General features: G+C 37.4%; 3 protein-coding genes across 6 annotated transcripts; 1 reads left to right on the forward strand and 2 right to left on the reverse strand.

Annotated features, from left to right (window-relative positions):
• Nucleotides 1-122: 122 nt before the first annotated feature.
• On the reverse strand, nucleotides 123-8,741 carry trafd1 (TRAF-type zinc finger domain containing 1). 2 transcript variants are annotated; one of them, XM_058775248.1, is made up of 11 exons: nucleotides 8,627-8,741; nucleotides 6,815-6,852; nucleotides 6,135-6,270; nucleotides 5,252-5,305; nucleotides 4,772-5,177; nucleotides 3,355-3,716; nucleotides 2,650-2,898; nucleotides 1,559-1,688; nucleotides 1,247-1,457; nucleotides 1,073-1,133; nucleotides 123-943 (listed from the first exon to the last, which is right to left on the reverse strand). In XM_058775248.1, exons 2-11 carry the CDS (start codon nucleotides 6,847-6,849, stop codon nucleotides 905-907), a joined length of 1,683 nt encoding a protein of 560 aa, XP_058631231.1. In that variant the 5' UTR covers nucleotides 6,850-6,852; nucleotides 8,627-8,741; the 3' UTR covers nucleotides 123-904. The 2 variants fall into 2 exon arrangements, with proteins under 2 accessions (XP_058631231.1, XP_058631230.1); XM_058775247.1 differs by having other exon boundaries at nucleotides 8,257-8,737.
• On the forward strand, nucleotides 6,938-21,005 carry traf2a (Tnf receptor-associated factor 2a). Of its 3 annotated transcripts, none has more exons than XM_058775245.1 (11): nucleotides 6,938-7,798; nucleotides 9,675-9,925; nucleotides 10,260-10,338; nucleotides 11,371-11,469; nucleotides 11,685-11,846; nucleotides 12,045-12,119; nucleotides 12,278-12,352; nucleotides 12,447-12,947; nucleotides 13,033-13,210; nucleotides 13,329-13,477; nucleotides 14,503-19,828. In XM_058775245.1, exons 2-11 carry the CDS (start codon nucleotides 9,738-9,740, stop codon nucleotides 14,719-14,721), a joined length of 1,725 nt encoding a protein of 574 aa, XP_058631228.1. In that variant the 5' UTR covers nucleotides 6,938-7,798; nucleotides 9,675-9,737; the 3' UTR covers nucleotides 14,722-19,828. The 3 variants fall into 3 exon arrangements, with proteins under 3 accessions (XP_058631228.1, XP_058631229.1, XP_058631226.1); XM_058775246.1 differs by lacking the exons at nucleotides 6,938-7,798; nucleotides 14,503-19,828 and adding exons at nucleotides 9,196-9,431; nucleotides 20,762-21,005; XM_058775243.1 differs by lacking the exon at nucleotides 6,938-7,798 and adding an exon at nucleotides 9,198-9,431.
• Nucleotides 21,006-21,577: 572 nt separating this feature from the next.
• LOC131540441 (leukotriene B4 receptor 1-like) lies at nucleotides 21,578-24,733 on the reverse strand. Its single transcript, XM_058775249.1, has one exon. It carries the CDS (start codon nucleotides 24,488-24,490, stop codon nucleotides 23,600-23,602), a length of 891 nt encoding a protein of 296 aa, XP_058631232.1. The 5' UTR covers nucleotides 24,491-24,733; the 3' UTR covers nucleotides 21,578-23,599.
• Nucleotides 24,734-25,120: the final 387 nt, after the last annotated feature.

Here is a 25,120-nt window from a genome sequence, read left to right on the forward strand (position 1 = left end):
GTACTGAGTGCATGTCCAAAAAATGATAAAGATCAATCCATTTTGATCTTCTGATAGTTGAAATGCCTAGTTATCACTTTGTAGACTAGAAAAAAACAACCCAATGTGACGGCCATCCTACCTTCAGCAACAGCAAAATATGTTTATTTAAAAGATGTGATAGTTACATAGCCCAAGGAAAGTAAATCAGAATAACAACATAACCAATTTTGCCACCATACAGACAGCCATACAATAAAAAGTTCTCAAATATCCACAGTTTGATTTTTTTTTTCTTTCATTTTGATGTTTTTACCTGTACATTGTAAAATTATTTCACACTCAGGATCAAATAAGAATTTCTGCAGCACTTCACACAACACTTCTGTGACATTAGTGAATGCATTCAGAACATTTTTTTTTTTTACAACATTTATTAATCATTGTTAATTAAAATTCATAAATCTAATATTGGTCATTAGTGCATTATGAACTAATAATATTAATGTAAAAACTGATATTAACCAGGATTAATAAATGCAGCATTGTTCAGCTGTCCACGTTAACCACTGCATTAACTAATGTATAAAACAATACAGTAAAGTTTTATGGGAGTTTCTATATTTATACTATAACATGTAGAGTTCGCAGTAAAATAAAACATTTTTTCAATGTCTTTGAAACAAAGAAAATTTTACAAATCTCAGAAGAAACATTTATAATCACATACAAACACCATAGAAGAAAAAAAAATACAATGAAGAAAAAAAAAATAGTGCAATTAAAGAAATACATTTACAAGCCAAATAATTGATAAATGCAGCTGGACATGTAAATGTTTTACAGACACAAACATAATAGCATATAGACAGTAATAACAGGTCACTGCTTTGACTCAAAGATTGGTTAGACTCTTTGCCCTTTTCTACTCTTCCTCTTTTTCAACATTATGTTTTTTAGGCACCTGGTGATAAAAATGTAATGTTGAACAGGTCAAAAAGCATTTGTAGAATCATAATATGTCATATCATCTAATATATCCTGCATGCAGGTCTTCCAAATCTTATTTATCTGTAACAATTCACATACATACCTTTGGTGTCTCTGTGTTTTTATCACTCCTTCGACCTTCCGACCTTCCTCTTTGTGAAGGTCTGTCATGGAAAAATATACACATTTTAGTTATAGTGTAACCAGAATTTTCTCATCATCATCATACATACAGTATGTATACATAGAAATTATTTATGAAAAATATTTTGCATACCCCGAGGTGGTTGTAGAACAGGGCTCGAGGCTGTCATTGAAGTACGTGTTTGCTTCTACTGCTCCTTGCCTTTGGTTCCTGCTCTTCACCTGCTGCTCAGCGTTCGTGTTCTTAGTGTAACCGTAGCCTGAGGGCAGCCACTGGTCCAAACCTGAGGTGCCTTTCTGCCACCCCTGAGCCGTCTCCCGAAGGAGCTCCTCACCTGGGTCAGCTGCAGTAAGATACAGAGGTACGGCCGATTAGATTCACATACAGTAAAATTAATAAGTGGATTACACAATAAGATTGTGTTCATCTATTTTGGTGGCTCACCTTGATGTCTCACCCTTCTTTGCCTCTCAGGAGATCTCCTCTCGAGGGCCTCTTTGGCGGTGTGGTGTGGTTTCCGTGGAGACAATCCGTCGATTGAATTAGCTGTCTGGGGGCGGAGGTCACACTTGTCCTGTACAGTATAATGAGATTGAAAGGTATCAACTAAGCGGTGGGATCCATTTCTGCTCTACTTTCACATGTGCTTACACATGATGAAAAACTAATTAGATGTAAACACAAGGGAGAATTATAAGCCAAATTGACATTTTTATAAATTAAAAAAAAAAAAAATTGTTTTCTTAAAGGGATAGTTCTGCCAAAAATGAAAACTCTGTCATTAATTCTGTCATGCTTTGTGGTACTCTTGTGAATGTGCATCAATGTCTGACACGGAAGAGAAGAAATTGTTGAATAAAGTCGTAATTTTGTTTTCTTTTTTACACAAAAAGTATTCTCGTAGCTTCATAAAATTACGGTTGAACCACTGTCACATGGACTATTTTAACAATGTCCTTACTGCCTTTCTGGGGCTGAGAACATCTCAGTTGTGTTGCTTTCTATGCAGGGTCAGAAAGCTCTCGGATTTCATAAATATCTTAATTTGTGTTCCGAAGATGAACGGAGGTCTTGAATTGCATTTGTGGTCAATAATATTGCGGTTTTGGAAAATATTAAACACAAAGTAGCAGATTCTTTAAAAACAATCATGTTATTGTTAACTCTATCTATCTATCTATCTATCTATCTATCTATCTATCTATCTATCTATTTATGTGTGTGTTATATATATATATATATATATGTGTGTGACCCTGGACCACAAAACCAGTCATAAGTGTCAATTTTTAGAAATTGAGATTTATACATCATCTGAAAGCTGAATAAATAAGCTTTTCAGTGATGTATGGTTTGTTAATAATATATAAAATATACATACATACATACATAAAACATATATATGTTTATTGCAAAGAAATAATTATTCTATATAGAATTATATTTATATGTATTATTTCTTGTTGCTATTCAGCTTCTTTGATTCTATGTGTCTGGAGATGCTATGTACTGGAGAAATACACAGGATGTTATACCTGATGGTGAAAGAGTACATCCTCTTCCAAGGCAACACCACAAAACTCACAAGGAATGAGCACGTCGCCCTCAGCGGGGCTGGAGGAGGAACTGTAGGAGAGCGGCGAAACAGAGACGGGCAGGGTGGGCGGGCTGGGTGTGCGGGGAGGAATGACATGACTAGCCCCTTGACTGATGATTTCTTCATATTGAAGAGAAGGAGCTTGTTTACTGAAGGAAGCGATGGCAGAGGCTGGGCTGCAGCCGGTCTAGAAGATAAAAACCGAACATTTACTTCATGCTGGCCACTAAAGGCAAAAATCCAAAACAAGTGACTCAGATAGCAAACCCCTACTCTATGGCCTCAGAAAGAGGAGAAGAATCTGATCAGGGTTCGGCCTGTGGGAGAAGCTAGAGGCCTGAAATTCGAGGAGGTTCCCATGGAAATTAAACACCACTTTGTGAAACAATAGAGACCTGACAAGAAGGAATGAAGTGGGAGATTCCACATCAGTGTTGACATTACAATAGCCTGCCATGAAAAACATGACTTATTTTGTACTCCGTTAACGTAGACATGTAATGGCACTCAAAAGAAGTGACTCTAGAGGCTTTAAATACCACTGTGGCTGATGCCAGCTCTATCAAGACACAAGAGGCCTGGCTTAAATATCAAGCCGAGAGGGAGTGTAGCGTGATGGGATGATTGAGGCCTAATCACTTACCTGGTGTAAGATAAGGTCTTCCTCTGGAAAGAGTTCTTCACAGAACTCACAAGGCAGCATGATGTTTGAGGAGGGGCTGTGGCCCACCATTGGGTTGGTTTTAGGGGAGGCCGCAGTGCAGTTGTTGTTAGTGCTGGAGGAGAGCTGGGAAGTGAGATTGCTCGGGGCTGGTGTCCTTCCCAGGCGACGGTCCCACACATCAGTCCACACGCCCTCCTGACGGGGGTCCTCCAAGTCACCTTCACTCTGCAGGCTGAGGGCCAGCATGTAGTCCAGACTGGAGGACTCATAGTCTGGCAGCTGTCCCAGAGACCACAGCAGGCTGTTGTTGTTGTTGCCCAGCTCCGTTTCCTGGTCCAGCACTGAGGAAATGAGCAGAATGGAAGGTTAGTTTTTTTTACCTCCAGCATCCTGTTAATATTCAACAACCCATTGTTGGGATGAACTGATATTACAACTCTGACTCATACAATAAGCCGATTAATTCAATGTTATGGCCAATATTTAAATTCTACACAATTTTTATTGCAGTACATTCCACATTTATGCAGTTCTCAGATGGTTTTATCCAAAGTAATTGGACAAACATATTTTGTCTAAATTAAAAAAAAATTAAATAAAAAAAAAATTAAAACCATCATTAAAATTTATTTTAAATGCTACAAGCAAAATTAGATATAGAAACATTACAATTTAAGCCTGGTTTCACAGAAAGGGCTTAGTTCAATTAGGTCATAGTTCAATTAGGACATTTAAGTAATTTTTATAAATGTGTATAAGAAAAAAAAAAACATTACTGGTGTGCAGTTTGAGACAAAACAAATTGTTTTAAGATCAATCAGTGTACGTCTCTTTCAGTTGAAACAACTCAGACTTACATTTTAGTCTGCGACTAGGCTTATTAAGCCTTGTCTGCGAAACCGGGGGGTTTAGAGTACTAAAAATGAAATTAATTTTGAGATCTGCTGAATATCACATTTATCAGAGTTTATTACATTATTAGTAGTTTTTAAAGATTAAATTGTAGTGTTAGATGACAACAAAAGTAATCTAAAGGCATCTTTACACATCTGCTATGTGTCTGCTCAATATTCTGTGAAGATGCAATGTAGCATAAAAGCCAGAATAAATTTTGCTCTGACCCACCTCAGCCCCTAGTATAATGTTAGTAATGTACTTTTAATTGCTGTGTAAATGTATTTATGCCACCTTTAAGCCCCATTAAACAGTCTGTGTAAAGACTTCAGATGTGTGTCTGTGCCTCATTTGCAGGGGAAATTCACAATTGAATATCCAATATCTACAGACTGGATAAATAAAAAATAAAAAAAAATCTGTCAAGGCTATATCATCCATCCCTAGTTTATTGTGAATATTTTTTCTGAATAAGGACTAAAACAGTCGAATGGATACATACAATAAGCAAAATCATTGTTCCTTGTTTCTGCGTATCTCCTAGTTCCTCCCCTCACTGTTCCTCTGCTGCTGTTGTGTAGTCTGTCCTCCAAGGGTCGTGGCGGACCCCTGCGGTCTGCTGCCCCCGTGCTGTTATTATTGTGTATTAGGTTATGGATTGAATGCGCCTCAAACCATGCTCCAGGGGACTGGACCCCTGCCCTACTACTGTGCCTTTCCTGAGGTGGAGTCAGACTTCCGCACAGGGCTGGATGGATGTGCTGTTCTCTCAGCATAACGTTACACTTGCAGACGGGGCAGGGCTCGGTGCGGGTGCCACAGTAATCCTCGTGCTCTTTAGCCTGAAAGGAGGCCACCTCCAGATCACAGAACTGACATGGGACCAGTCGATGACTGCACTCTGACCTCTGAAAGGGGCAAGAAGTCATCAAATCTACAGAATTCATCACTGAATACAGCAATATGCATAACTGTATTGTACCTGGTGGACCTCCATGAACCTCTTCTCTATCTTTAATCCACATTTGCACTGTTCCTGTAAAAAGAGGTTTAGATTTTGTAAAACCGAAATTTAGCAGCCTGGGGGGGGGGGAAGAACAACAACTCTGTTTCGGTTTCATTCTGCAATATACATAACATGTATGCTATATTTAAATAAATGCTATTTATAACAGTGATGATGTTCAATATATCCTACTTTCTTAAAGTCAGCACGAAGGGAAAATTGTGATCGTCAATTTGAAAAAAAGTTGGGCTGGACTTGTTTTTTTCTGGAATTAATTGGATCACTGTTGTTTGCTAATTGCTGTGATCTATGAGTGACAAGTTGCGAGAAGAGATGTTGTTGCAAGAGGCAGGTTAAGTTAATTTTTTTGATTAAAGATTACAAGGGCGCATTAATTAAAAAAAAAAAATTATGTGCATGGATACATCATAAAAAAACACTTCAGTATTCTATTACAAAATAAGAATTGTCCATTTTGATTTGATAGTGACTTGATTTTCATAGTTCACTCTAAACAAACAAAGATATGTTAAGATCTCTAAATGTCCAGTTTTTTTTTTTACATTTCTGTTTTGACTCCACTGACCTTTACTGAACAGACATAAAAATATGGCATTTCTTCAAAATATTTAGTGTGTGTGTTCTGCAGAATAAAGTCATACCGGTTTGGATCAACATTAGGGACAGTAAACTGGAAAAAAAAAAAATCTAAAATTTTAATCTGATTCTCACAACCCACAGAATTATTTGTTGACTTGAAGGTTTTTTTAAGTCACGTCTACAGTACTCTGACTTGGGTCCTTAAGGCTATTATCAAATACACAGTCATACATACTCATACATCATGTCTGGATCGTACCTCTGCATGGTCCATCTCTTTGTGCTGCACAAGCTCAGCATGAGGAAAAGGCTCCTGGCACACCTCACAAAGAGCAATATTCCGCCGACAGTGGATCTCATGTGTTGTAAAGTTGGCTTCTGGAATGTCATGCTTGCTAGAGACAGAGAGCATATCATGGTCAGTTGGTTGACACACTATCAGTTCTATAAACACCACAATTTCCATTGTGCCCTAAGACAATTAACTGATGGTTACTGCTGTAAAAAGTGTAACAAGTTGCTACTGATAAAAGCGTGTCAGCCAAATCCTTAATCATGATAGTCAGGAAGGGAGGACACTGCTGTAGTACAGCCAGACGGACTGATGGGAGGGACTGGTAACACACCTAAGTGAAAGCAAAGGGTTGTCTAATAAACTGAAACTAAAAACACGGCATTCCTTATCCAAAGGAATAGTTCAACCAAAAATAAAAACTATGTACTCGCCCTCAAGATTTCCCAAGCCTGCTTGACTTTCTTTCTCCAGTGCAACATAATAATGTTAGGCAAAATGACAGAATAAGTCACCATTCAAATTTCATTTGTTTGGGAAAAGATGAAATGAAAGTGAATGTTGACTGAAACGGTCATTCTGACTAACATGCCCTTTTGTGCTGTACTGGGACAAAATTTGTAATCTTTTATATTTATTTTACTTACCAATTACTGCAAAACTGGGTATTTTCCTCGGCCATAGTCTGTGTGAAAAAGAGAAAACTCATTAAACACATACCTAACTCCATGAAAGTGTTTCTGGATAAAATGTCCTTAATAAAATATAGATGGTATGGTAAAAGGGGAAAAATACACCATAGTGAAACAGAGATTGTAAGTGTTACTTCGCTCTCCACGGACAAGCTATAATAAGCTTTATTACTATATGACTTATATTTTCTTAAAAGGTTATGACCAGGGGTTAAATTGGGATTTGTTATGTGGGGGGGGCTCTATGGTATCGAGCTTATATATATATATATATATATATATATATATATACATACATACATACATACATTTAGTAATTTAGCAGACACTTTTATCCAAAGCGACTTACAAATGAGGACAATGGCAATATACATGTATTATGTGTGTGTGTGTTTTGTTTTTTTGCAAAGATAATTTATTCTAATGCAATATTGTCATCGGTTTTCTATCAGCTGTGACATAGGCTAAAAATATGCATGTTTTTGACATTTTATCCAAGGTATTTTTTTTTTCTTTACCTTTATAGAGGGCATTTCCCCACTAATCTCATTAACTTTCATTTCAAATTCTTACATTTGATCTATAAATTCAATTATAATAATGTGATTGTTATTATCTATACGTTATCAAATTAAATCATTTACACTGAAAAATACAACTACATTAAATTATGAGATTCTTTAAAAAATTTTTTTGAATATACAAACAAGACATGGTGGAAATTATACTTTTAAACTAAATTAAAGCGCCAGTAGGTGCCATTAGTGAGCGTTTAATGAGTGAGTCGTTCATTCAAACGATTCGTTCAAACGGCAGATTCATCAGATGTTTATGCATGAGATAATGAAACTTTGACTCAACCGATTCGTTCAAAACACTGAATCATTCAGCAATGAATCGGATGGTTGCTTTGAGATGCACTGTGGTTCCGCCAAAAATGTAAGTGACCTAATATTATTGTATTTGAACATTGAACTGTTTATAGAACTATTAAACAGTCATAATGGTGAGTGATGTTGCCTAACTAACTGTATTTTAAATATAAATTTTGAATTTTTACCTCAGTATTCTGAGTTTCTTAGTGTTGCGCGTTTTGATTTCTCCTCAAGAGCTGCGTGAACCTCGCCTCAGCAGCGCAACCTTATACTGTCAATAGATGCATTATATACACTATATCCACTATTCGCCACTTACTCGAAATGTAATAAAATCAGAATAATACTTGCGTTTTGGTGTTTACCTAGTTATTTTTGGTTATTGATGTTTTAATCATGTTACTTGTCTGGCATTAATGAAGCGTTAATGTCGAGCCCTGAGTCTATGTGCCGGGGCTTAGCCCCGGACGGCCCCGGCCCAATCTAAACCCTGGTTATGACATACTAGCATTACACACTTACCTTATTGTTGCCGAAGCCTGTTAGCGACCACCTGAAGCTGTTTCGCTAGAGAAGTAAAACTACTCGCTAGTAACGTTACTTTTCGTTTTTGTTCTCAGTCCAAGAATGAGTAACGTTAGGCATTAAAGGAATTATTCAATGATACAGAGACAGTCAACGGCGTTGTGTCAGCACATCAGAATAGGCACAAAGGTATTTTAAATAGCAGTTTTGAAGTCTGATTAGTTTAATCTAGATGCTTGGGCTGCCATCTCGGAGAGTGTCCGTTGCTGGTCAGCTATAACGCACACTAACTACAGTATCGGTCATGCGATTCGATTCATTAGACTGTGTGAATCTGCACAGAAACAAGTAATAAACTACTACTGGCCTGAGGTAGATCTGTGCCAACTGCCGCAATTATCAGTTCAGCTTTCGTTTCGTGACACAACAGTATCAACAAGAGGCAGGCTCCGTGAAAACAGCAACACTGACAGATGGTGACGGAGTTATTATTATCAGTATTTTCAAAATAAAAGACGAAGATGATCGGCAAAAATACTTAGCACATAACAATTATTCGATAATGGTGGAAAGTAGCTCTACTGTAAAATATGATGCGTCTACGTTTGACGTTTATTTTGTGGATTTTGTTTTCTTTCTAAAAAGTGAAAAGCAGAAGGAAAACCGTGTATTATAGCTTTTATTGGGTTGTTTTACTAAATCAGAAAGAATACATCGTTTAGGTTAAAGATTACTTTTGACAGATTTTAGGCAGTCATGTTAAAGACAACATCACAACAACACTAACAACAATAATAGTAGTAATAATATAAATTATTAATTAATTTTAATTATGCATCATATTATACGAAATTGTATTATTTTTATGATTGTTCAATAAAAGAAAGAGAAGACTTTTATTCTGTAATTGTTAATTCGTTTAAAGCTTCTAGCTTCACATATTTTGTCATCATTCGCCCGCTAGTGGACGCTACCATCTATATATGAGCTGCTGGAGAGAACACGACGCCTACCGTTACTCACCTTTTTAAGGAACGCTATAAATAATATTAATAATAATAATAAATTATGACCATACTTATGACTTCACACGGCAAGAACGCTGAATGTATTTGATACAATGTTTCACAGCACTGCAGGAGGTTTTATAATGTTCGTTGGACCATAATATGGTAGGACATATGTGATTTTAAAACGTAACAATATTTATTGTTATGAAAATAATCAGAGACCCCAACTACAGTGAATACTACATGCTATAAAACTTTATTCAGACGACGGTATTATTTTGTCATAGCTGTCATGCCTGTATAAACATTAAACCGTGCGTGTATTTAGATGCATTTAACTATGCATATTAAGTTAATTCTTTTATGTGACACAATGCAAAATCGTGTGTTTACAACCCCTTTCAGTGAAATGTGTAGAAAGATCCGTGTCTCTTCTCCGGAGCCTGGTCACATGCGCGCTCGGGAATAATGGCTGCACAGGAACCCTCACCACCATCTTCATTAGAAGGCAACAAACCTGGCTTCCCCAAGAAAATACTCGCCAACAAGCTGGAGGACAAGCATCTGTGCAATATCTGTCTGAAAATCCTTAGGAGACCGTTTCAGGCGCAGTGCGGACATCGTTTCTGTTCTTATTGTTTTAATAAAGCAGTGAGGTAAGCGGCATTCAGTCCAGATGGCCCACCTGACACGACACTACAAAAGATGAACACGACCTGTCAGGCCTCCCGTGCCATTTTTATGGGATATTTGATGGGGATACAAGCAGTAAACGTTGCCTCAGATCGGGCAACATAAATAAATGCAGGCTGTCAGGTTGTGTTCGGCTTCTTGTTTAGCTGGGCGAGCTGGGAAACTACAATAGCCAGACTGTTGCAGCTATTGTCAAAATCAACTGTTACTATTGTGGTGTGCCTTTGTATTTATCCGCGATTTTTTTGTTTTTTGTTTTGTTTTTGTGTGTATGAAACCTTTACTTTTCCATCATAGCTCAGGACCACAGAAATGCAGTGCCTGTATAAAGGAGGACCTATTTGAAGAACCAACGTCAATTTTGAAACAGGGCTGTGTAAGTATTCGTTTTATTATACAGTAAAATTTAAATGGTAGACAATAGCTTTGAATTATTTTTAGCGCTGATAACCCTTCCAAAAATAAATGAATAAAAATAAAATGATGATTCACAAACTACAATCACTGTAGTTTCTTCTAAAATGCCACATCTACTAAAATACTTTTGCTATTGTAAAACCACCATACATTTGTTTGTTTTGTATATTTCAGACATTTTTGTAACAGTGGTGGCTAATACAAAGTTCCTTTTAAAAATTTGGAAAAATATCCAGTTTCACTATAATACAATTTTTCTAATTTTGCATTAATTGAAGTACAGTAACTGCAGTAATTGTGGCAGAAGCTGTGACTTCCTCTGAAGTTTTTCGGAAGGGTGGTGACAAATGTGATTGATAACTATAATGATAACAATAACAGTAAACGTTTAATACACATTGTAATTCTATAAGACTAGAAAAATCCACACCACAGAGGAGCAGTATTATTGAAACTGTGTTTTTCTGTGTGCTTAAAATAAACAGAATGCTATCTCCCATTGGTGGAACGATAATTATCTTTATAGTCATAGTTCTTGGTGTGAACAGGCCTTAACCAATTTTTCCACTGTCAGTAATGAGACAAATGTGACCCTGGACCACAAAACCAGTCATAAGGGTTAATTTTTCAAAATTGAGATTTATACATCATCTGAAAGCTGAATAAATAAGCTTTCCATTGGTGTATGGTTTATGATAGGACAATATTTGGAAAATCTGGAATCTGAGGGTGCAAAAAAATCTAAATTAAGTTCTTAGCAATGCATATTACTAATCAAAAATTAAGTTTTGATATATTTACAGTAGGAAATTTACAAAATATCTTCATGGAACATGATCTCTACTTAATGTCCTAATGATTTTTGGCATAAAAAAAATCTATAATTTTGATCCATACAATGCAAAGCAACTTAAGACTAGTTTTGTGCTCCAGGGTCACAAATGAAAGTTGGAAGAAGATTTCACTTTCACTATGTGCAAATTCTTTTTAGGCTTTTCCTGACAATGCTGCCAAAAGAGAAGTTGAAGCTCTTGAAGCTGTTTGCATCAATGAGGAATGCAGCTGGACAGGCACCATCAAAGAATATGAGGTTCTCGTGTTCCTTCCCTGCTTTTAAAAAAAAACTGCTTAAACCAGCTTTGCAAGGCTCGTACATAACTGGTTGACAAGCAGATCCCCTAGCCTGACCATCTGAAAAGTGCCCCAAACCCACTAACAAACCAGCTTAATCATTTATTTTATTAGGCAGTGTTTGCATTTTACAAACCGTTTTAAAATGACATGCACCATCTTTATCTCTCAAAGGCAAATCATGAGGGAAAGTGTGACTTCAGGATCCTTCCCTGCCCATCATGCAAAGAGCTTCTGAGAGCCAACGAACTTGAACGTCACAATGAGAGAGAATGCCCAGAAAGGACTCTTAATTGTAAATACTGCAAGGAGCCATTTCATTTTAAAAACATTAAGGTAACACACTTTTTTATTTATTTAAAAAAATATATATTTTTTATGATTAATATTAAAAATCAGAACTTTTTATTTTTATTTTTTTTATTAAATGTACCTGTAATGTGAGAATCATTACTCAATCCTTTGTTCATTCATGGCTTTTATCTTTTTGGTTTTGGATTTTTGTGATGCTGCTAAAGAACATGTTTTTTTTAGGCCCATGATGAGATATGCCCTAAATACCCAATGATTTGTGAAGGCTGTGCCAAGAAAAAAATTCCCAGAGAGAAAGTAAGTAAATAGTATTTAAATTGTTTGCGCTTTTTTCTTCTTTTTTTTTTTTTTTTTTTTTTTTTTTGTATTTATATTGTTTTTTTGGGGGGGGGTTAATGCCGATAGATCTTATTCATAGTTACTTTCATTAGGGTATCTGTCTTTTCCTTCCGCAGTATGTGGACCACATTAAAATGTGCACCAAATTCAGAACACCTTGCAGATTTCACGTTGTAGGCTGTGATATGACGGTAGGTAATCAGACTTTTTCTGCATCCATTAGACTTCATATTCATTTCGGTTCCACAAATGTTTTTTAGCATCAGGCTTTCTGATTTCTCGTAGGTGGAAAAGGAGAAGATCCATGACCATGAGCAAGCCTGTTCCTATGAGCACTTAAACCTCCTATTGCACTTCATCATGGGCATCAAGGTGAACTTGGAGAGTCTGCAACCTCAGAGTCTGGAACTGGCCAGCCATAAGATCCATGAGCTGCATCAGTCTCTGCGGGAGCTGGAGCTGAAGATGGGCCAGCTGAGTGGAGCAGGGGCTCCCGTGCAGGGGGCCTGTGCGCCGCTGCTGCCACCGCCAGCTCCGACGCTGGGTACGTCTTTCACCCCACTCCCTACAGCCGTCGGGGCAGCCTTGGAGCTGCAGCTACACAGTGAGAAGACCAAAGTGGCAGAGCTCAGCCGCCGCTGTCAGGAGCTGGAGCTGAAGGTAAACACCTTTGAGAACATCGTCTGCGTGCTCAACCGTGAGATGGAGCGTTCCGCCACCACCATGGAGGCCTATAACCGTCAGCACCGGCTTGACCAGGACAAGATTGAGATACTGAACAACAAGGTGAAGAGACTGATGTAAAAGCAGATATGTTTTTTTTTTTTTTAGTCTGAGATATAGTTTCCTTCAATACTAGATTTGTATGCAGGTACGGCAGTTGGAGAGGACAGTAGGCCTTAGGGATCTCTCCATCGTGGAGATGGAGGCAAAGATGAGGGAGATGTCCGCTGCCACTTATGATGGTGTATTTGTTTGGAAGATCTCTGACTTCTCGAAGAAGAGACAAGATGCTGTAGCCGGACGGGCACCTGCTATGTTCTCGCCTGGTAATTTAATTTTGTATATTTTACTTTTATAGTTCCATGTTAATTATTAAGAATAGCTTTGATATGGACATCTTAAGATATGGCATCTCACTCCAAAGTGCCCTGTTCTGTGTTACAGCATTTTACACAAGCAAATATGGCTATAAGATGTGTTTGCGCATCTATCTGAATGGGGATGGGACGGGACGTGGTACTCACTTGTCTCTGTTCTTCGTGGTGATGAGGGGACACAGTGATGCCTTGCTTAAGTGGCCTTTCAATCAGAAGGTCAGTGTGATCAACTTCTAACATTGTGTGTCTGACCATTTTTTTTTATTCCTGAAATCCTGACAGACTTTCCAAATTCAAGTCAGTGAAGTGCTTCTGCTTTTTTGTCCTATTATTTTATTCAAAAATGCATAAATGGAATTTGTGGTGTGACTCATTACTAACTTACTGATAGTAATGAATAAAAAAAACAAAGAAGAAAATACTTGGAAAAAAATACCTAGACCTTGAATACACTCACATCATGTATTTAAGATATAAAAAAAATATATAATCGTTCCAAATTTTGGGGTTGGTAAAATTGTATTTTATTTATTATTTTAAGACGCTGATGCCCATCAAAGCTACCTTTTATTTGATCAAAAAGTTAAATCACTAATATTTCAAATTGTGATAATATTTCACAGTAACTCTTTAAGTTTAATATATAAATAAATATATTTAAAGTCATTTTTCCTATGATGGCAAAGGTGAATCTACTCCAGTCTTCAGTGTCACATGATCAATCAGAAATAATTCTTATATGGTGATTTGTTGTTCAAAAAATACGTCATACTTTTTATGATTCTTAAATTTGAAATAAAAGCTTTTGTATGAAATAGAAATCTTTTGTAACGTTGTCTTAATGTAATTTTTCAGTGTCATTATGGAATAGAAGTAAAAAGAAAAACCTAACCCCAGACTTTTGAATGATAGTGTTATGTTTTTGCTTTTTACTTGGTTAACACAACATTGCATTTTATTTGTTTTATACCATTTTCAAGAAACATTTTTATGTCAACTATGTGAAATCAACATGTAACAACTTTGTTGTGGACACTCCTAAAGTATGTCATTCACACACTTCTAATGTGTGACCGTGGCCATTTTCCATCCCTTTATGTTCTCACTTCATGCTTTTTATGGGGTCCTTGTTCCTTCCACTGAATCATGAATGACTTGCTTCAGCTTTGCATCCATTCATACCTGTCTAAACTCAGACCTTTTTGGTCATTTAAATATTTATCCAACACCTTGGTCCTCAGGTCACCCTCATGTTGCTGGATCAGAACAACAGGGAGCACATCATCGATGCCTTCCGGCCGGACATTTCCTCTTCCTCCTTCCAGAGGCCTGTGAGTGACATGAACATTGCCAGCGGCTGCCCTCTCTTCTGCCCTCTCTCCAAACTAGACTCCAAGAACTCCTACATCCGAGATGACACCATCTTCATCAAGGCCATCGTTGACCTCACAGGCCTTTAAGGTGTCAGATGCCGCTGCTCCGCCATGCTCCTCTCTCCAGCCTGTAGTGGTTCCCGTGCAGTACTTTTTTCCTGAGGCCTGTTCCCTCGGTCCGAGCTCTTTGCCGTGCTCGTGTGAGCCCAAAGAGACTACGGTACCCAGTGCAATACTGCGCTGGGCGCGACAGCACTCTGCATTATGTACCAAAATCGTTCCCAGAGTTTGTGCAGTTCTACTGTAATATAGTTGCCCTTTGGGAACCTCTCACTCTCTCGTAGTGGGATAGCTGTCAGCTGTGATTGTATCGTAACTACTTGCCTGTGCCATAGATGTGGCACCTTGCCTTTTATAGAGATTGAGAAGACTTTCTCCACAAGACAGACGTCATTTCATTTCCAAGCGCTTGGCTTGTCGCACTCACTATTTGGGTACTTTTTTGCTTTCTTTAGTGTTTGAGCTACTCGTAAGTGAATGTTTCGTGCGTAGACGGACACGGAGTTACACTAGCGAATGATGTCGATGCGTTCATTTTGCAACTGCGTAGTTAACTTGCTTCATACGCGTCGACAGTCTTCTGACATTCCCTTTGAGCATTGTGTGCCTCGACTGTTTCTCGTTTTCATTGGCTTTCTGTAGTGGTGGACATTGCTTGAATTTAAAGTGCAGAATTTGGGTTTCGATAACCTGCTTGTGAGCTGAGGAGTTTGTGTGTGTGTGTGTGTGTGCGTGAAGGTGTGATCTGTTTTTTGGCCTTCGTTTCCATTTTCGGTGTTCTTTGATGTATTAGTTTGCATGTTGGATCTGTGGAAGATACATTCAAGTTAGCAGCAGACCAGGTTTACACCCTGAGCCTGAGAAGTGAAGGCAGTTTCATTGTAAAGTCGCTGTCAAAGAAAACAACTAAATCATGCTGGTGTTCAAACCATCCAGTTTTCCTTTGGACCTCAAATGCCTCATCAGCCAACGTGGTTATAAGCGAATAAAAGATGCAGCCTTTAGCCTAAAGGTAATGTAAGTAGGACAGATAATCTCGTGTGCTTTATTGTGACGTGGAAAGGCTGATGTTTGTTAGCATTTTGATGTTTTCTTGTGTTTTTGGGTGTTCTGTTGATATTGTGCTGCTTTGGGCAAACATTATGGATGCCATTAAAACTATATGACTTGCTTTGGACCGTGTCGATCAGTATAAACCAAGCAGGTATTTGAGAACTCGTAGTCAGTGATTCCTGTCGTCTTTTTCCCAGAAAGACTGTGGGGTTTACATTCTGTAAATGTGCTAGAAAATGAGGAATGTGATTTATGCCATTTTGAAGTAGCCTCAATCCTTAATAGACAGTCAGTTCAATGCATTTTGTCCATGAGATTTCTTTTGGTTTATTTGCAACCAGAGAAGGCATTACTATACATATACAATGCATAACTCTTACATAAGGGCTTTTAGTATACAGTACGTCTTCCATGTGAGCTTTTTGGTCTGGTTATTTTCTGAAACCGAGTCTGAGATGCTTTTTTAAGATGCCTTCATGCTAACAAAGCACCTGGACCCAGCCTATTTTCAAACCAGTTCCCACGGATATCGAAACCTCTCTGTGCATGAGACGTTTCGATAGAGAAGAAGAAAAAACATATTGTAAATTATTGGTTTACTTTGTAGACCGACATTTTATTTGTATTGCTTTACCTTTTTTATCTGTTGATTGAGATGCAGTATATGACGGTTATAAATGTGAGTGTGGTATATTGTTAATTTAAGTATAAATAGATAAACTATACAGCGTACATGGTTTTACAACTGATGTAGCTGTGGATATAACAAATATGAAGCATAAATATATATATCATAGATTTATATCGATAATACATGTACTATTTCCTGTTGGGATGGTTTCAAAATGTGTTCGGGCTCTTTTTGGGCTTTGGTAAGTTCTCCTTCGCTTTGGCAGCATCCTCTGAGGGAATGAGATTCTGAAAGATCTTCCGGTTTTTCCGCTCTCTCTCAAGAACCTGTCTACATGAATAAATCTCACCGTCGTAGATTTCCTCGCTTGCTTTTTGCCCCAATGAGATTTCGGAGTGCTTGTGTGAATAGTTCTACAGATGTGACGTGCCTCTGTAGCATAACTGCTTCTATACAAATGTTCTCTATACATAGCTTTAGCTAACATTGCATGTGGCCAGGGTGTTGTATTGTAAATCATATTAATAATATTCTTTGAGGGTTTTGGAAAACACTTTTTATTTGCCTATTATTTTGAGTAGATGTCACATGATTTCCTAGTAGTAGTGCACACATTTTAGTTTGTGCAATTATACAAGTGTCCTTCCTGTTCTTGAGTGTGAAATCTACTGTTTGCATTCACTCAATCTGGGCTCATGTTCATACGCTGAATAGGTGAAATGCTTGACCTTGCGTGGGTGAGAGCCCCCTTTATCTGTAAGAAATGATACGTCGTTAACTGACTCTGACTTGCGTTTTATTTTTGGATAAGCATACACTAACACTAGAAATATGCTATTTTTTAAGTTTTTGCATACCGTTGAGATTAAAACTCGCAGAAATAATAATTTATGGAATCCAGGACTGATTGTTTTCTTCTTCAGCTGACTAAGATTTGTATACTTTTTATTTCCGAGGTTGCATTTCATAGAGGTTACTTTATTAATCAGACTTTCTACGTAACTTTGTATGCCTTTCTCATGGTGTCTCAGTGCCACTGATCTTCCCGATTCTGTTTTACAGAGCTAGAGATGTTACTGTGAAGGCACTGTGGGTTTCTTCCGCAAATTGTGGTAGTCAATGTGCCAAGGAAGGAACCTCTGTGTGATTCATGCTGTGTTATGATTTAATTCTCAGTGAAATCTAAAATAAAGTCTTTTCTGTTCTCTTCTTTCTCCAGTCTTGTATCGTTGTAAGTTCTGTTGTATCACACTTGACCACAGGGGGGTGCTCATGCACCATTGATCATTTTGCACTGTGGGGTCGTTTTTGGAAGACCAGTTGAGTTTATCAGATTTTATTTCCTGTTAACTGTGATTTATTTTGTACATATGATAATGAACAAATCAAAGGTACAGTATGTGTCCAAACATTGTGTCTCCTCGCATAAATGCATTTCTCACTCTCTATTCCAGGAAATAGCCTATGACCTATTATGGGGGTGTAATAAAAGGGCTTCTCAGACTGATGGCTTTCACAGAGTCCAGTGAAGTGCTCTTGAGTTCAGGGCTTCCCTGTTGGACTGAGAGCTACAGTTAGAGGTGAAGAGGGTGATGTCTGAGCAATAGCACTTTCTGCCAGTCTCGCATATCCTGCATTACTTGATGTTTAGAGGAACCACAGCTGAAAGTGGTTTGTTTTATCTGGTTAAAAAGTATTCAGTCGAAATTCCTCAAGGTGATATAATCTTTGGAAAAAATGCTTTTGTAGTTCAACAGTAGGACAATATAGTAGATCTTTGTGTTAATCTCCGGATATGTACACAAAAGATAGATTTCAAGATAGCCAGTCATGAAGCCTAATGGCTTACAGAGAATCAAGTCTAGGCTTTATGAATTAGATTTCCCCCCTCCTTAAGTCTGTCATTATACAGTTTAAGTCTTTTGGTCTAGGGAACAATTTGAATGAAAGCACAAGATGGAAGATTGCCTAAAAGGGCTTTCCTGTAGGAAATATGTCCATGAACAGAGCCTTGTTAAGTATATTCATTTGAGTAAATGATGGCAGAATTTTAATTTTTAGGTGAGTATTCCTATTTAAATGATTTTTGTAGGATCTCGGTATATTTTGCACACACATGCTTCATTATTTCCCCCCTCCCATGTTCCGGCATAAAAGGGTGATACCAGAGATCTTCTCACTAGACAGTGTTCACTTAGGCTTTTTGTCCCCTGGGCAAATCTGGAGCTCTGTATCACAGTTAACAGACCCTAATCTGAGGATTAGCAAGAGGGCATTCCCTCTATCACAGCTTCCTCTCTGCGTGTAGTCAGCAGATAGAAAATTATGGGTCTGAAAGAAACAAAGCTGTCCAATGCTCGAGGCTGGTCAGTACGGCTGGGTAAAAAATAATTCAGATTAATCGCAATTGCTTCATTTAAATGGTGCTGATTCTTAAAAATTATAAGAGCTCCTTTACTCTATGGCTGTTTTTAGTGGTGGCATGACAATGTATTTGTATAGCTGTGTCTGTCCTGCAGATGTCACTGTGTTCTTTTGAACTACCCCCCCCTTAACTGCATAGTTTGTGCCATATTGTTCATATCTTCAGAAATCATATTTTAGCTGAACTGTGAATGTGAGTTCACAGTCTGTATTGAATTCAATGCAGTGAAGGACTGTAATGAGAAAGACTTGTCTCTTGACATGTCGCAAAAATAAATTGCACGACCAGTGTAGTCCAATTCACAAACATGGAAATTTCTTAAATTTTCAAAGCAAAATCGGCATCATTTTTAAACTAATATGAATCTAAATGGGATTGAATAGAAATCAGAAATTAATTTAGTTGAATATGTTGATACCCAGCCTACTTGTCAATGATTGTAAGATTGACCATGCACCTAAAGCGTATGTCGGGCACAAGTTTCAATTTTATATTGTTTAACATTTTGCTTGATTATAGGCTCAGTGTATTGACAAACAGCAGCATTTAAAAAAAAAACAGATTAGCCCCATTAGGATATGTTTTAAATGCTTTCATTGTGGTTGCATGTAATAATGTGAAGTATAGTGTTTCTTTTGTCATATTTGTTGTGTACAAGACAAATGAACTGGAGTTTTAATCAACTGCTGTATTACTGAGTTCTGTTACATCATCCAAGCAGAGAGACTTCCTCTGAGTCCGTTTCCCCTGTAACATACTGATTTCCCATCATCTCAGCAGCCCTAAAGACATCCCCTGTGCTGGGGCTCAGGTTACCATTTAGGGATGTACAAAGCACACTTTGACCCACTTGAGAAAACAGACTCCGACATCCTCCTGGAGCCCAAAAACTGCTGATTTATCTTAGCAGTAACAGATTACACTTGCTGTTCCTTTAAGTATTGCACCTGATGCCAATGTCAACCAGCAAATCCTTTCAAAGGAACTGTTGTAATGCTTAGAAAAATAAAAGGCAGTAAGCACTCTGGGCTGTGTTTTATACAGTGACTTTTATAAAAGATTATTAAAAAAATAAGTTAAGCTTGTCTGATTGGAGATGGCTAATATGCTGTATGGCGATTATACACATTGTTTTCTTGAACAAAGTTAATATTTCTGTCTTCTGTTCAGGGTTATTGTTGTTAACTTAAACTACAACTATTGAAAACATTTTTGTTAATTGAAATTTAGCTCAATTTAAATTTAAACGAGAATTAGAAATGTTGCCTTAGGAACTAAAACCGAAATAAAAATAAATCTAAATAGTAATATTAACAAAATAATAATAGTGAAAAAAGCACACAACAAAATGACTAAAAATGAAAATACAGAGGTAAAAGTATTTCAAAATGTTAACTATAATATAGTATATGCTGTAAATGATACTAAAATTGCACTGATTGTAGTAAGACACAAAAATAACTCGCAACAAAGCAACCATTGTAGCAGAGTTACTGATCAGGTCCCACTAGCAGTCTGGTGTGATCCGCAGTATACTGGTCAACCAAAACCACAGTTGATTGGTTACAAAAAGCAAGTCAAGTTGTTTGTATATTGCTGTCCTGTACATCTTTTTGACTGTAATTAGGTTATGTATCTTTACTAAAAGTGCAAATAGACTGACCAGTTTATCTTAGACCAGTTCTCACTGTCTGCCTCTATGGTAAAGGGATAGTTCACCTAAAACTAAAACTGTCATCATTTACACATCGTCATGTTGTTGTTCTAAACCTGTATAAATTGTGCATAACAAATGAAGATGTTTGGAAAGTCTGTGGGGTCCAATCTTATTTGGAACAACAAGAGGGTGAGGGAATGATGACGGAACTTTAATTTTTAAGTGAATTATCCCTTTCACTTGGGTGTAACTCTTACATCATAGAGGCAGGGCTCTAACATGGCATGATTATGGTTCACAGTGGGGAAAGTTGGAGCGGTCTTTTGGGGAAGGTGACTGGACAGAATGGATCTACCTGCTGAGAGAACATGGCTCTGCACTGAAGGAGTCATGCTGAGAGTGACTGGGTTTGCTAAGCCTTTTCCCACATGGAGGTTTCCATGCCTTTGATGGCTGCTTTAAAATGTCTGGCGGCAGCATTTGTATGTTTGATGGAAAATGTGTGTTCTGTAATCATGCCCTTTCCTGTAATTCATCTACATATGCTGTGGAACTTTGTCAGATACAAATAGCAGCCTAAAATATGAAGAATGTTTGTCTGAGATTGTGACTCTTTAATCACTTTATTTTATTATTCTTTAGTGACGAAAAGATTGTCTGTAGTTCATTCATCTGTGTGAAATAAGAGATGTTATAGTTTGTTGGTAAGATTTGTGTCAGCATCTTAAAACTGTAGGAGGCTGTCTTCAGGGAAAAGTTCTCCACTAAACCCTGGGAGATCTTTTCATGTGGTGGACCTCCAGATCTCATGCATTCTTCTTGGCTGACTTCACTTCCATGGCTGCTTCCAGTCTGCGGCTGTACCTCGTAGTTCTTCAAAAGATTTGGTAAGGCTTAAAATCAAACCTCCTTCATCACCCTGCTTGTAATGACCAGTGTGGATTTTGATATGGCCATTGACCCCCCAATAAGCATCATTAATCAATGGAAATAAAACATATAATTTGCCTTTCCAAAGAAAAAAAAAAAGTGTCTATTGCACCACTGTTATTCACGGTTTTCACAAATATGAGCAATGATGAGTATGGATTCTGGAATTACTGGAAGTTTTCCCTTCATGCCACATAGTGGAATGTGTATTTCTACAATCTTACAAGCAGAGATGGGCAGTTGAATTAGTGACTCTGACTCGAGCTGGATTTCAATAGACTTCAGACTTGACTTGACAAAAAGAGTTTAAGAATATTTTAACAACAACTCGGGTCTTTTATACTTCATACAAATAAACCACAAATTCTTTATATTTGTAGTTGTTTTATTATATCCACGTCACATATGTGACCCTGGACGACAAAACCAGTCTTAAATGTCAATTTTTTGAAATTGAGATTTATACATCATCTGAAAGCTGAATAAATAAGCTTTCCATTGATGTATGGTTTGTTGGGATCGGACAATATTTGGCCGAGATGCAACTCTTTGAAAATCTGGAATCTGAGGGTGCAAAAAAAATCAAAATATTGAGAAAATCGCTTCTAAAGTTGTCCAAATGAAGTTCTTAGCAATGCATATTACTAATTAAAAATGTAAAGTTTGATACATTTACAGTAAGAAATTTACAAAATATCTTCATGGAACATGATCTTTACTTAATATCCTAATGATTTTTGGCATAAATGAAAAATGGATAATTTTGACCCATACAATGTATTTTTGGCTATTGCTACAAATATACCCCAGCGACTTACGACTGGTTTTGTGCTCCAGGGTCACATATTTCATGTATGTAGTGGTAGATCGGACTTATATCATAGAATGATGGCATTCGTCTGCGTATTGTGCTTAAACACACAGAGCCTCTGTGCCATATGTTCTCACATTTCATTAGCATGTCATTAGCAAAGAATATGGAAAAACAGAATGTATGAAATTTTTTCAACAATGCATAATTACCACCCCCGCTCCAGTCTGAAATTATCCCAGGTAATGTGAATAATTAAGGCTACCCACCACTATTTTCTGTCCGCCACTGACTCCGGGGTTACTCAGTAGTGGTGCATGTTGTCACAGGAAACCGTGTTTTTCAGCAGAATTTAAACAGTAAGCAATGTAGAAGTTAAAGAATTATAAAACTGTTTTTATGACCAGCAGATAGTCTATTGTAAATAAAGGAGTGTGTATATTATATATTTAAAACAAATGCAACAACTTTCCCCAATAAGACAACTGACCCCAACCTTACAAGAATAAAAATGCAGAATGTAACCTTTAGTACAATAGTTGACTTTTGTCTGAATGTTTTTTTGTTGTTGTTGTTGTTTTTTGTCTTGCTACAGAAAAAATTATTATATTTGAACTTTTTTTTTTTAATAGATTTTTTATTTTTTACATAGTGACCTACTATGGAGTAATTTTACTTTTATCTGAATTATTATTATTATTATTATTATTAGCTTTATTTGATTTACTCTACCAAAGTGTGTTCTTTTCTCCTCTAAATGCCTCATCAGTATGTGTGAGTTTTTCATGAGCTGAGAGATAACAGGAAATCTATTTGATATTGGTGTGCAAGACAAGTGTGAGACTGAAAATGTCATTTTAGCCTTAGATGCCCTAGCCTCTTAGAAAATTATTTGCATTAAATACTTATAAACACATCTATGGGAAATGGTTGAATAACCTTAAATGGACACGTTGAAGCATTATGATTTGTTGGGGTGTTTTCCTTTTTGTCCTAATCTACAGCCAACCTTGAATGACTATATGAATGTAGACCTTTTTCTTGCAAGAAAATTATTTTTCAGAACTTTTTTGCCACAAATGCCACAACACTTAGAAATGAGGAAAATCTTGAAAAATTGCCAATATTTATACACGATGTCAAGTTCGAAGTATAAGCTATATTAGTACACAAGTTACACTGTAAGAAAAGCATGTACTGTAATGTACTTTTAATGTGATGGAATAAAATATTCAAACTGAGGAGACACAAGTTGAGGAAATAAGTATGATGAAAAGCTTTGTATGCACTTCCATTTAGATACAGTAGGATAAAAAAAAAGAAAAACACATAAGAACATACTTGAACAAACAGAAACATAAAATACCACTGGAAGTGCACTTTTTAGTCCGAGTGTGTTTACTCAGTTTCATTCTGATGTTGTAGCTCGTCTGAATGCTGTTTTCTTCTGCATCGCAGTGTTCGAGCTGAAAAGGCATAAAGAAAAGGGTTCACGCAACTGTTGATAAAGAAAAGAGCCCCGGTTACATTGTTGCTGACATCTGATTCCCATGACACTGCCATTAAGACCAAGTTGTTGATCATACAGGGGGTGCTGAATATAAAGAAGGCCACTACGATTCTGATGGCCAGTTTTGTCAGCCTGTGGCTTTTGAAGGAAGCTGACTGACTTATCCGTTGATGAAGTCGAAGGTAGAAGAACAACAGGCTGAAGAGAGGAACAAGAAACATCACTAGAGTCTCGACAAGCAAGACAACTAGTTTGTCTTGATTATTTCTATAATCCTGATGACACACTGGAAGCCTGTCCATCTGCTTCACATTTCGGAAATAAAGCGCATAAGAACCCAGAGCTCCACTTGATGTCCATATCCCAAAAATCAGCCCCTTTTGGCCCTTCTGTCCAAGTTTCGCCCATCGCTGTGGATACAGCACCTGCAGGTACCTTTGCACACTCAACAAGGTGACAGAAAGCACACTACTGTAGAGGCTCCAGTACACGACATAGGAGAATAACTTACACAGACCTTGACCAAAAACCCAGCCGTTCAGAAGGGCATAGATCCACACAGGCAGAGAAATCAGACTCAGTAGATCCGAGACAGCCAGATTCAGCATCAGTTTTGGGGTGAAACTGCCCTCCTTTAAATGTTGGGTGAGCATGACCAGCACCGCTATATTACCTGGTACACCCAGAGCAAAGCACAATCCCAGAACAGTGCTGGATACTACCACTGAGGTACAGGCAAACTGAGAGCTGTTAGAAATGTTCTGGTACTCCATCTTCATCTGCCAGTTGCTGATGTGAATATGAAGGTTTGCTTAGCAATAGCTGAGGAAGTGGACCAGTTTTATTCTTGGTCTGTCCGTATAAGGTGCATGAATGTGGTTTGTAAGTTGCACTTCCTTCTTTCTTCCACATCTAAAAATGTAATGCAATCATGTATATTTGGGAGGGTACTGCTGCATCTTTCTACATTTGTTGACTTTTACCTTGACAAAAAGTTACCGTATTGTTCCAAATATAAGACAATCCCCCCCTTTTTTTCTTCTTCTTCAAGATGTACCTTTTGCATAAAGCCTTTTGAAGACCAAATCTTGTCTTGTCTTGGTCTTATTGGAAGTTAAAAACGCTCGATCGAATAGTTCCAGGAAGTTCATGGCGGGCAATTGGAATGCATTGAGTTAGAGAGACAGAACTGCGATTTTTGGTACTTAGTACACAATAAAATAATTTATTTACATTTATTTATAAAATAATGTATATGTAGCTGTATCAGTGTTGCTTTTAAAAGATAAAATCCGCTAATATTTGAGGATTAATGTGGTCAGCTAACCTTACCTGCCATGGTAACATATTTTAGGCGTTACCATGGTAAAAGTCCATGTTTGCTATATAAACGACATCTTGGTCTTTTA

The sequence above is a fragment of the Onychostoma macrolepis genome, chromosome 05, assembly GCF_012432095.1.
Source record: "Onychostoma macrolepis isolate SWU-2019 chromosome 05, ASM1243209v1, whole genome shotgun sequence".
NCBI lineage: Eukaryota > Metazoa > Chordata > Actinopteri > Cypriniformes > Cyprinidae > Onychostoma > Onychostoma macrolepis.

Excerpts from the sequence above, each read along its gene's own strand:
- trafd1 (XM_058775248.1), bottom strand. The coding sequence starts at position 6,849 with ATGGCCGAGGAAAATACCCAGTTTTGCAGTAATTG. Across the intron at positions 5,178-5,251 it reads GGTTCATGGAGGTCCACCAG|AGGTCAGAGTGCAGTCATCG; the intron begins GTACAATACAGT and ends TGCCCCTTTCAG. Across the intron at positions 3,717-4,771 it reads GAACAATGATTTTGCTTATT|TGCTGGACCAGGAAACGGAG; the intron begins GTATGTATCCAT and ends TCATTTCCTCAG.
- traf2a (XM_058775245.1), top strand. The coding sequence starts at position 9,738 with ATGGCTGCACAGGAACCCTCACCACCATCTTCATTAGAAGGCAACAAA. Across the intron at positions 10,339-11,370 it reads CAATTTTGAAACAGGGCTGT|GCTTTTCCTGACAATGCTGC; the intron begins GTAAGTATTCGT and ends AATTCTTTTTAG. Across the intron at positions 12,948-13,032 it reads TTGAGATACTGAACAACAAG|GTACGGCAGTTGGAGAGGAC; the intron begins GTGAAGAGACTG and ends ATTTGTATGCAG.
- LOC131540441 (XM_058775249.1), bottom strand. The coding sequence starts at position 24,490 with ATGAAGATGGAGTACCAGAACATTTCTAACAGCTCTCAGTTTGCCTGT.